The 12669-nt window shown below is 35.6% G+C and overlaps 1 protein-coding gene across 2 annotated transcripts in view; it reads right to left on the reverse strand.

Moving 5' to 3' along the window:
- The window catches only part of snx29.S (sorting nexin 29 S homeolog), a 327158-nt gene that overhangs the window by 38862 nt on the left and 275627 nt on the right, over positions 1-12669 (reverse strand). For both annotated transcript variants that reach the window (XM_018239096.2, XM_041579205.1), the window contains exon 20: positions 3896-4035. In XM_018239096.2, coding sequence (XP_018094585.1) covers positions 3896-4035 — 140 coding nt within the window. The remainder of the gene's footprint in view (positions 1-3895; positions 4036-12669) is intronic.

Genomic DNA, 12669 nt, shown 5'->3' on the forward strand with positions numbered 1-12669 from the left:
CTGTCAAGATGATTGGTCCGATCTTCTCCCGTGAGCGGAATTCGCTCATAATAATGCATGTCACACGTCCACTGGAAGATCTCCTTTTATGTCTGCTTATGGACAACATCCTCAAGCCTTCCCTCAAGACTTCTTCTTATCGGATGCAAAGAGCAGCACTTACAAAATCTAACGAAATAACTGACTTTGGCACAAATCATGCATGTAAAGAGACAGTATTGATGGTGATTTTAAAAGAGGCTATTTTAGACATGACTCCTGCATGAAGACAGAATGAAGTCAGCCAAAAGATGAGAGGGTGATAGAGAGGGGTTCTGATTATTTCAGAAACAGTACAGAATTTTTAACTGATGATATTTAAGAATGTTCTTATATCAGTATGATGATGAAGCATATGTTAAATTTTTGCAATAGTTCCAATGTTGTTTCAATAGCCAGAACAAAAGAGTAAAGAGAGGTAAATAAATACTACTGGCACTTTCAATTATATTTAGAAACCACTGAAATATTCTTTCATTATGCAAAAAGATTTTTGAATGTAGATGGCTTTTAAATATATAAAGAACATAAACCTGAATAAACACAGTATAGACATTTTCCCCTTCAAACGCCTTTAATTTGGCCATCAGTAAATAAAGCTGGAGATTCTCTGTATTACTATTGGCTATTATTCCAGTGAGAAGCCTGAACCTAGAGGCAATGTTCCCTCTAAGGTAAAATGTGTGTGAAAATGTGAAATTCTGTATAAATTTTGACCTAAGCACCCAGTTTTTAAAAACTGCACACACAAGTTTAAAATGTATGCACAAAATTATTTTTTTTGCACACATAGCCAAGAGAGAATTATAGGGAACATTGCCTAGAGGTAATTCCAAAGTTCATATAGTTGGTGAATTTATAGTGCTGCTTTCTGGATAAAAACATGGGGATTTGTGTTCTGAATTTTGCACTTTGCTCACTTCTAGTATTAGAAATTATATAATAATTCTTAGCTCTGTATAATTATATTTGAGATAATATGACCATTGAAAGTTATCAAGGATAAACGACAACTGTTAAAATATAATTATCAAATATTAATAAACATATGTCAACATATTAACCAGTTTTATACAACATAAGGGTGTATACATCAAACATACAATTGGCATAGCTATATTGACAGGCTTAAGAATGCCTTTTATCATCCTCATCTCAGTCTGTTTCAGAATATTTATAAAATCTATTGTTTAATATGTGAAAAAAATGAAAATGCAATTTCATCAAATGTTAACCTTCTACCTGAAAACACGGAAGGCAACTGATATATTAAATTCCTTTTAATGACACATAAAAATGCAGATCACTTCAGCAAGGAATCCTCAAGTGTCACAACTACGTCCCTTGGATGGTCTGGCCTCAGGCTACTGTACCTTAATTTTAGTTGTTCTACAGAGTGCTGTCTATAAAATCCAATAGCAAAATGGCAGTACTTCAAAAAAAAAAAACTTAACCACGGGAATTGTATTAAAATAAAATGCACTTAAAATAATTGAAAAGAAATTGAAATGCGCTAGAAAAATGAATGCATGTCTTGTTCATATATAGATTTTCCAGAATTTTTTTTTAAATATATAAGACTGCAAAGAGAAATTTCAAATAAAAAGGACACCCATTAAAAGGAAAAGGAGCTGCAATACCATAACACATTGCCATAATCACCATTACAATTGCCATTATAAATGAGAATCTGCCTCTTATGGCTAAAACCAGGACAAAGGTAGGCTGATTACATGCATTTCGGTGGGGAAAACCTTTATGGCAATATAGCATCTTTCCGAGATTTGAAAACCCTTGTTTGATTCAGAGAGAACAGTCATTTCACATACTTCATAGCTGGTCAGCATGAAATCTTTTTAAAGGGGAACTATAGCGAAAATGAAAATTGAATATAAGCTTCATCATACTGAAATAAGAAACTTTCTCTCTCTTCACTGTTCCTCTCTCAGCATCTGTTTCTCTTAATTCTCTCTTTTTTGCAAGAGTTGGGTGTCAGATGAACGATCCAATATATCTTATAGGGGGGCTTCCTTTCCTAGCAAATGTATTAGAGTTCATTCAAATAACTGATTCCAGTACAAACAAAATAACTACCTTTTGTACTAATTCTGCACGTAGAGAGACAGGATTTCTGGTGATTTTAATAGAGTAGAATACAGTGAGCTCTAATACATCTGCTGAAAAAGGGAGCCCCCTATAAATAATATATATTGGATCATTTAACTGTTGCATGAAGAGAGAATGAAGAGAAACAGATGCTGAGAGATGAATAGTGAAGATAAACTTGGTTATTTCAGAAACAATACAGAATTTTTAAGTGAATGCATTTAGAAAGTTTCTTATTTCAGTATGCTGAAGCTTATATTAAATCACGATAGTTCCCCTTTAAAATAACAAGTGTGCACCTCAAAGCAGAATAGGAGACATCCCATGTGTGTAACCCATGGGTTCATCCAATACTCAAATGAGGAAATTTAATATGCTCAAAAAAACCTTTCCAAACACATTTGCAAATATCAGCAACCGAGATTTTAATCGTTGCTTCCTTTTTGACTGATCTGAGACCTCAACAACTTTTGCACCGTGTATGTAATCAGATTTTGCAATCACAAAGGGGCAGCTTTATCAAGAGTCGAATAGTAAATTCGAATTTCAAAATTCACCCATTCAAATTTTAATCGAATGTACATTCGAAAGTGAGATTTATCACACGACCACGGAAACAGTCCTAATTTGAATATTTGCCACCTAAAACCTGCCGAGTTCATGTACAAGTCAATGGCAGAAGTGCGTTCAAGATGTTAAAACCTTCAAGTTTTTTTTTTCGGGTGAAAAAAATCGAATGCGATTTGAATTTTCATGTTGTGTCGTCGATCGAATATTAGACATTCAAATTATTTCTTAAATAACCTCCCTGTCGAATTGTGAGTATATTCAAATTATAAAAATTCACATGAATTGCCAATTCTATCAATTGACATTCAATCAAGTCATCTATTGCCAGACAAATAGAGCTTAAATTGAAATGACAGAAAACAATATATTTAAAGACTTCCCACTGTACATCACTTTTTATAAGACAAGTACACCAATGTTTCTTAAAGATGAATTGTTTAAAAGATTTATAGGTGTCTGCCACAGGGGATCTAAATGAAACAAAATATAAAGATAACAAAATGCATTATGTCCTATTTGGTCCCTTTCAGCACGCAATAGATTTATAAGACAAAACTGAAGGATGGAATCAGAAACTATAGCCCTAAGAACATTCCAACCAAATGCAGACCCAACTGAACATATTGAATGGGAGGTTGTTTAAGAAAATAAAAATTTGAATGTCTAATATTCGATCTAATAGGAATGACCCAAAAACTTGTCTGGAAGGCTATTAATGGTTCAAAGGACCTCTGCCATTGACTTGTACATGAACTCGGCAAGTTTTAGGTGGTGAATATTCAAATTAGAAATGTTTCCAGGGTCGATACAGTACATCTCACATTCAAATTCGAGTTGGTGGTTTAAAATTCAAATTTGTGACTTTTAACAAAAAAAAAAAAAAAAGGAGCCTGCAAAATGTGACGGTAAACCGATTTCAACATTATTTAAAATAGTGTTCTAATTCACACAGCTATGCATGGACACACCTTTACTCCAATGAGAGACAAATGGGGAGCAAGAGCTACTTGTCCTAATTTTTAGTTTCCTGAGTGAGTAATCATAAAAGTCTTTAGGGACAGTTTTGTTTGCTTTCTTCTGAATTAAAAGGAACATATTTCACAAAGTGGTAGAGAGAGTATCCCCACTGGACATTTGGTTCAATATTGAAAAATGTAAATGTTGCATTATAAAATATTACCTAAAAAATGGCATCAGCTGTGTCAATCCTTCTTTGTTAGGTTTGGCAACAAACTCTGGCACAGTTTGAATGATTTTGTTCATTACATTTCTTAAATAGCTCTGCAATTGCTTCCTTCGTTCTTCTACAAACTTTGCATCCTAAAGGACAAAACAGAAAAATACCTTAAAACTGTGAAATTAGATGCTTTCTGTATACCACAAATATAAAAGTATTTACAATGTAAGAGCATTCTTTATATACCCATATACAGTCAATTATATTATGTAAGATCCATGAGAAAGATGAATTCATGGATAGCTTGTCAAGGTGAGAGGTTAGTAGACTTTATCAAAATCAGCATTTTTTTTTAAATAAGCATATCACACAGTGTCGGACTGAAGGGCCAAAGCCCACTGGGGCTTTTGACACAGGAAACTGCCCCCCCGAGGGGGAGATCAGGGGGCAGCATTTTCCAGTGCGGGCAAATGGGTGCGAGTCTGAGCCAGTGGGCCCACAGGGTTTTATGTACTGTCACACCGGCCGAGTCCGACCCTGAAAACACTTGGGGGCAGATTCACTAAGGGTCGAATTTCGAAGTAAAAAATACTTCGAAATTCGACCCTCGAATTGAAATCCTTCGACTTCGAATATCGAAGTCGAAGGATTTAGCGCTAAACGTTTTAATTAATGAACGATTCGAAGGATTTTAATCCAACGATCGAAGGAAAATCCTTCGATCAAAAAATGTTTAGCAAGCCTATGGGGACCTTCCCCATAGGCTAACATTGACTTCGGTAGGTTTTATCTGCCGAAGTAGGGGGTCGAAGTTTTTTTTAAAGGGAAAGTTCTTCGACTATCGAATGGTCGAATAGTCGAACGATTTTTCGTTCGAATCGTTCGAATCGAAGTCGAAGGTCGTAGTCGAAGGTCGAAGTAGCCCATTCGATGGTCGAAGTACCCAAAAAATACTTCGAAATTCGAAGTATTTTTCATTCGAATCCTTCACTCGAGCTTAGTGAATCGGCCCCTTGATTTTCTTAAGTTTGTTTTGTGAATAACTTGTCATGACAATGAATACAGGTTAGGAGACAATATATTTCTACATATAATTCATTACATATTTAGTATATTGAATTAACTGTGACCCTGTGTCTAAAAACACTTGTGGCCCTTGCCTTTCCAATATAACTCTGTATCCCTTAACACATTTTTATAGTATTTCTTCATGAAATGCTGTTTATTTTGCAAGAATTGCTCCAGAATTATATACAATAAATATGTAGATCTCATTAGCTGATCAAATATAGGTATAATTTCCAACATGTTTTTCATACTAGGGGGCCTATTTACTAACAATCGAATTTGTATTTTTTTCACAAATCTCTAAAAAATGTTCCTATATTTGCTTAAAGCTCTAAAATTTTGAGATTTATTAAGTGTAAAAGCCACAAAAAATTTTCATACAAAAATTTGTCAGGTAAAAGTTGTTGAAGTGGAAGCTGTGATGATCTTATTGGACCACTTTTAATCAATATGGAATTTTAGTTTTCAGATTTCAGGTTTAGTTTTCAGATTTCCCCCCAAATTTTTTTTGAGGTTTTCGAGGTATTTATATATTTTAGAGTTCAGCCTTTGTGCAATTTATATATTTGGATTTTTTAAATAAATTTCAAGACATTTGTGGTTTTTTTAAAAGTCACAAAAAAATCACAAACTTTTTGGGATGTTTGCATTCGGAGTTTAGTAAATAACTCCCTTGATAAATAGGCCGCAGGGAGTAAATTTATTTTTAAAAAAAATTAATTTGCATTTATCTTGATTCAAGGAAAAAATAATAGTAAATAATTTTCTCCTCAAATAGTCAGAATTTATTAAACAAAAAGATATGAAAATGTACCAGAAAATTCTATGGAAGTCAATAGGAATTGTCTCAAAGAACCTAATATATTTATTTTCCCAGTTTATTAAAACATTTGAAATAAATGGAACAATGTGATTCTTATTTAGAATTAGTAGATCACCATTCCTGGGACTGATTTATTAAAATTCCAGTTTGATGTTTTTGACAAGACCAAGTATGACAATTTTTTTCCCCAAAAAATCTTGAAGTTAAAGGAAAATCTGATTTTTGTTACTCAAGTTATTTTCCTGCAGTCACAGCCTTTCTCCATAACGAGATCATACGTTTTAGCACGATTATGCAGTTTTTTTTTTCTCTGCTGCAAAAAATTCAATTTTACTATATAAGCCCCTAAAAGTAGTAGAGACATTGAGGTAAAAATGAACATTTACTAATATCCTAGAATAATATCACATTAACCTATAAGCAGAGTTAATGCACAACACTGCAGCCCCAATACACATACAAACGGAGAGGAGCACATTTGCTATAAAAACATTAATGTAAAAACTGTTGGGGAGCCAAACAAGCAAGAAAAAAATCATTGGGGATGCCAAATAAGGGCTATGATAGGCTAATTGATAGCCCCATGCAGACTGCTCACCTACACAATACTCTGTTAGAGTAACCATGTGTCTTCATGCCCCCAACATTTTCAAAATGGGGACTTACTTTAAGGCCACTGGAAGCAACATCAATGGGAGTAGAGAGCAACATGTTACTCATAAGCCACTGGTTAGAAATGACTGATCTATACCCATTCTTAATAACCCTTAAATTTGTATACCTGTCTTGGATAAATACTCCTGCACCTAATCAGGTATATTTCAGCTAATATGGGACTGTCAACTTCTTAAAGGGGAACTCCACACAAACATAACTTTAGTTTTTTGAAAAGTAAACATAATTTCAAGCAACTTTGCAATATACATCAATTAAAAAATATGCAGACTTTTCATGATTTTTAATGGTTTCTGACAGTTCCCTGCCTAGCCTCCTGCTCTCCTATTGATCTCTCTGACTACTTTGCTGAGCTGGCTGACTACTGTTACTTTGTATCAACAGCCATCTGTCCTCAGTCTGCATCCTCCAAACCCCACAATTCCCTGCACATGTGATTTCAATAAGGAACGGAACATCACAGTGCAATGGATTGTGGGTTATGTAGTTCCTGCATGCTGTAAACTGTGGAGAAGTGTTTAGTCCCTCCTTCCCTGCCAGGATTTCAAATGATGCAGAAAGAGCTGGATTTCAGCATAGAAAATGGCATGTATTCATACTTTTTGAAGAAACAGATAACTGTGATGGGTATATTAAGGGGCAGATTTATCAAGGGTCGAAGTGAATTCGAGGGAATTGTCAAAGTAAAAAAATTTGAGATTCTAAGTAATTTTTGGATACTTCGACCATCGAATAAGATACTACGACTTCGAATTTACTTCAAATTCGATTTGAAGTAAAATAGTTTGAATATTCGATAATCTAAGTACTGTCTCTTTAAAAAAAACTTTGACTTAACTTTGACTTAAAATAGTTTGCCAAATTAAACCAGCTGAAGTGCTATGATAGCCTTCTAATGCATTTTTCTAAGTCTTTACACTTCGAAGTAAAATCATTCAGTCGCAACGCTAAAATCGTTCGAATCGAAGTGAAAAATCCTTTGACTTCGATATTCGAAGTCTAAGTATTTTAATTCGATGGTCAAATTTCGAAGTATTTTTTTACTTCGAAATTCGACCCTTGATAAACCCCCTAAGAGTTTCTGTGTTATGTGGGCCTCGTAAATTATATTTTAGTTTGGAGTTCCCCTTTAATCTGGGACTTTCAGTATTTCTTTGCTAAACTTCAATTTCCTTTTGCTTTTGCTGCAGCAATAAAAAGAGCGCACTCCTAAATTGCACTCTACCTATAAAAGTATCGAACATTAAGGTTGCCACCTTTAAATGAAAGACCTCAAAGTACTTTTTTATGGAAATACCCAAGAGCTGTGCAACTAGACTATTGTTTGAAAAAAATCAATACCTCTGAAGTTCTAGAAATATTGCATTGTTAAACTTACCGCACTCTGCAAAGTGATATGATATACCAAGAAACCCATAACTACCCAATAATAGAACATGATATAAAGACGAGCCTGTGATTTACAGGCTGCTTTGTTATAAGCCTAAAAGATAGAAAGGGAGTAAAAGTGTGTTTACTAGTAAAGGAAAAATGGTCTGCAGTCCAAAATCAGTTTTTGACACTTAACCTACTCTGTGCCTAAACATTTTATTAGCTACAACCTGTTACTGTGTCGTTAGATAGACCTTGTTACCCAGAATACTTGGGACCTGGGGCTTTGTGGATAATGGCTCTTTCTGTAATTAGAATCTTTATCAGTTGCGGGCCAAGACAGCCAGGCGCCCTAGGCAACCTGGCTGGCCGGCCACCCTGCTCCCTCGACCTCGTGCACTAATTTGTGCGCAGCCAGCAGGACAGGGGACAGAGGTGGGAGAGCGACTGAGGGAAGGTGGGAATGATGAAGGGGAGGTGGGAGTGACGGGGAGGACAGCTAAGGATGGGAGGGGGAGAAAGGGGAGGAGGCAAAAATCTAAGAGGGCTGCAATAATGGAATAGGGGTAGGCAGAAGACAATTTAAGAGGTATTCGCACCCCCATATCTTTGCACTTTAGGCAAGTGCCTTTTCTGCCTACCCCTAGTTCCAGCCCCGATCTTTGATTTAAACATTAAAGAAGCTCAATAGGCTGGTTCTGCTTCCAATAATGATTAATTATATCTTAGTTTGGATGAAGTACACATGGTATTGTTTTATTATTTCAGAGAAAATCATTTTGAAAATTTTGGATTCTTTGGTTAAAATGAAGTCTATGGGAGATAGGCTTTGTGTAATTTGGAGCTTTCTGGATAACCGGTTTCTGGATAACAGATCCCATACCTGTTATCCAGGTATACTTATATGAACAAAAAGGCAAATGTAGATAAACTCTGCACTGAGGGTTTCCAACAATATTTAGAAATCTGCCTCATTGCAGACTAAGAAATAAGGAACTCTGATTGCTGCTGGTGCTGAGGGTCACTTCTCACTGATAGCAGTCCTTGGCAGGCATTCAGCACCTGAAAAAATATTGGCTAGATGTATAAAAAAAGGAGTTGGAACAAATGTTGTACAAAAAGTGACTGTTCAATATGTAAGAACAAAACAAGTTGCATAATAATGTGTGCAATGGCTTCATTTTAAAATATGGAGGAGAATGCAGAGCATTAATATAGCAGTAGTACTAAAAGTTATAGCAATACAATAATTACTTTTTGAAACTATGATAAGGTTGTAAAATAAATTGTATACCATTTTTTGTACAGTAAAGTGCCTACCCTACACCATGAATATGGCAGAACACCACCACATAGCACAAGCAGGGGTGCATTAAAGTGATACTGACACTAAGGGGGTGATTTATCAAAGTCCGAATTTTTTTTGCCTTATTTATTAAAACACTTTCCCGAAAATTTTGTTTGCGGGGAAAAAAACCCCCAGAAAAAAATCATGAAAAATACGAATAGATTTTACACCCGATTTTTTCAGATTTTTGCCAGAAAACCCAGAAATCTTCGGTTTATTGCACGAAACCCAGCGCAGATCAAAAAAATCTTTGGTACTTCTCCATTGACTTATAGGCAAACTTGGCATGTCTGAGATGCCGGATTTTCGGATTCTAATTTTTTCCATCCTCGGGGTATAATAAACCCTGAAAAATGTGTTTGTTTTTTTTTCACTAAAAATTTGGATTTTAAACTAAAAAAAAAATGGGTTTTTGGCATTCAGAGTTTAGTCAATAACCCCCTAAGCCTCAGCTTTATTAAAGTTTGAATGGTAAATTCGAATTCAAATTTTCAAATTAGTTTTTGATCAAAACTCAGAAATTCAAATCACCAACTTGAATTTGAATTTCAATATGAAATTCATCACACCACGACCCTGTAAACAGTTCTAATTCAAATATTTACCACCTAAAACCTTCCAAGTCAATGGCAATGGTCCGTTGAACCATTTGAATATGTTAATTGTCTTCCTGACAGAGGAGGAAAACTTGATTCGAAGCCGATTCCAATTTTTGGGTTGCTCCTAATCAATCAAATACTAGACATTTGAATTAGAACTGTTTACAGGCTTGAGATGTGATAAATATCCCATTCAAATTTACATTCGATTTGGGTGTTTCTAAATTCAAATTTGTGAGTTTGGACTTAAGCCTTAATAAATCTTCCCTTAAAATTTAAGTATAGGTAATGGTGATAGTTTTTTCCTCATAGAGCTGCTTTTGTAACTGTTACTTGAAGTTCCATAACCCGAGCGTCCCTTCTCCACCAGTCAGTTATAGCTTCTAATTCTAAGGAGCTACTGCAGCACAAATATGGCAGCCCCTTCATAGACAAACATGGGGGACCAGATACTGTAGGTAGTTTAAAAGCATCAGACAAATACTTTTATGCTATATTGTAAATAGCATGCAAAGATGATGTTATGATAAATGTTAAAAATGTTCAATTTATGTATTTTAGTATCTCTTTAAGGTTGTGTGAAAGAGAAGCAGACAACTACCTAATAAGCTGGGCACTCATCATCGTCATTACTTTTCCCTTTCTGTGGAACATTACAGGAGTAGATACAGAAGGTATATGGAGAGTCCTCCATCCATGTTGCTCTCTGAATACACACCATGCAGGGGTTATATCAGATAGCTAATTATTTTGAAAGATGTAGCACAACAACCATTCAAGAACCATGAGACATACTTGTCTGATTTTAAGAAAAGATAAATGCAGAAAGTAGTAGTAAAGTGCATAGCAAATAAAGTAAATCTGATTGCTCGCTGTCCTGTGCGTGATGTGATTCTCGGTGACACTGTTGCTTCTGGTGAGAAAATAAGTCTCATACAAAGCAGATATGTTTTGGCACATGATACTCATCTTTTATACACTGTATTTCCCAAACTTTCTACATAAAAGGAAACTAATCTGTTTTCTTCTGGATAGGACCCTCAGGCGTTAGAGCTTCAATAAAACAGAATCAGCTTTGAATGCATGATTTTAGCTGATGCCAAGCCCGTTTTGAGCTCTTGTTCTGACACAGAAATACTGGTGTTTTTATAAGACATGACTTGCACATTTCTACAGGCAAATGAATGGGGGAGATTAGGATTAGTATATTTTAGGCAACAGTCAGCAGTTAGGGGCACATCCGTTTCTTATGCTTAGAGCAAAATTATGCAATAGATTTGCTTCTTACAAAATACTCAAGTTAATCTATAGTATTCAATATCAAATATTTAGTATTCTAGTCAATGCAATCCATGAATGACCCATAGAATATAAATATGTAGACCAATATGTTCTTTAAATATGAAATTATTATTGTGGAAATGGTCACAATTACAATTGGAGGGGAATAAGACACAAAGCAGACAAATTCCATAGAATTCAATAGGACTGAGCAGCTGGGAGGCAGTTTAAATTCCAGGTCGGTGAGAGAGGCGGAATACAAGGGCAAATAAATGAGATAATAAGACACAAAATAGAATGCAAATTGTTGTACGTCAATAAAAAAAGTGCACGTTTAAAGCAAATTTCCCCTTTAAAGAGGAACAAACAAGAGAGCACAGTGTGGCTACATAGAATATTCAACATCTTTGCACTTGTATTTTAATTCACATACCACTGAACATACTGTAGCATTTTGGTTGCCCAGATAAGGCATTCTTTATGGAAAGCTCTTAGGGTAGGACTCCACAAACGATTTTGGTGCGATCCGACGCGCTGCGGCAAAAATAAGGTAAGTAATAGAATTGTTGCATGGTGTCGTAGCGTTGATCCGATGCGACACTACTGTCGGATACAGGCGATGCGCGCTGCGTCTGCATCCGACAGTCGTGTCTCGTCGGATTAACGATGCGACACCATGCGACAATTCTATTACCTACCTTATTTTTGTCACATGCGTTTTGTCGCAGCACGTCGGATCACACCAAAATCGCTCCCCTTAAATAGATTCTATTGCTTTTACGTGTGTCTATAGAGAACCTTTCTGCTGACAGTCCCCTTTTATGCATTGATCATAAAAAGCTATAGAAGTATGAAGAGGTGACTTGTCCTAGGTCACAGCAAGTTACTGAAGGAATTGAACACAAACTTCCTGCGCCTGACTCTAGTGACCCATTACTAGTGAATAATTGCTATGAACTGATCTACAGAACAAATTGATTAGCACCAAACTTTGGCAAGGTCTACTTTCCTGCTTGCTACTTATTGGCTGCAGAAAGGCCACATGCCCTGCACTGACTGAATGAAAATAGCATCACTACCAACATATAAATAGTATATGTTTTATAAATAAAACTACCTAACATACACATTGTTGTAATGGAAATCATTATTGGTATACTTTATGTAGAACGGGCTGCTGTTATACTGCACTTTACAGAGATTGTTCATCACTCACCTCTTGCCCCACTTAAGTAAGAATACAGTCAAAAGGGTCAGATTCCCCTGGAGACAATTTAACTGCCTGTACATGAAGTTAGGAAAGAAACTAGAGAACTTGGAGGAGGCCCACAAGACATGGATGATTATACTAAGGGGCAGATTTATCAAGGGTCGAAGTGAAATCGAGGGAATTTTAGAAGTCAAATGTGAAATTCAAAGTAGTTTTTTGGATACTTCGACCATCGAATAGGATACTATGACTTTGAATTTATTTAGACTTCGATTCGAAGTAAAAATCGTTCGACTATTTGATAATCGAAGTACTGTCTCTTTAAAAAAAACTTTGACTTCAATACTTCGCCAACTTTAACCTGCCGAATTGCTATTTAGCCTATGGGGGACCTCCTGTGTG

This window comes from Xenopus laevis, chromosome 9_10S (genome assembly GCF_017654675.1).
Source record: "Xenopus laevis strain J_2021 chromosome 9_10S, Xenopus_laevis_v10.1, whole genome shotgun sequence".
Taxonomy (NCBI): domain Eukaryota; kingdom Metazoa; phylum Chordata; class Amphibia; order Anura; family Pipidae; genus Xenopus; species Xenopus laevis.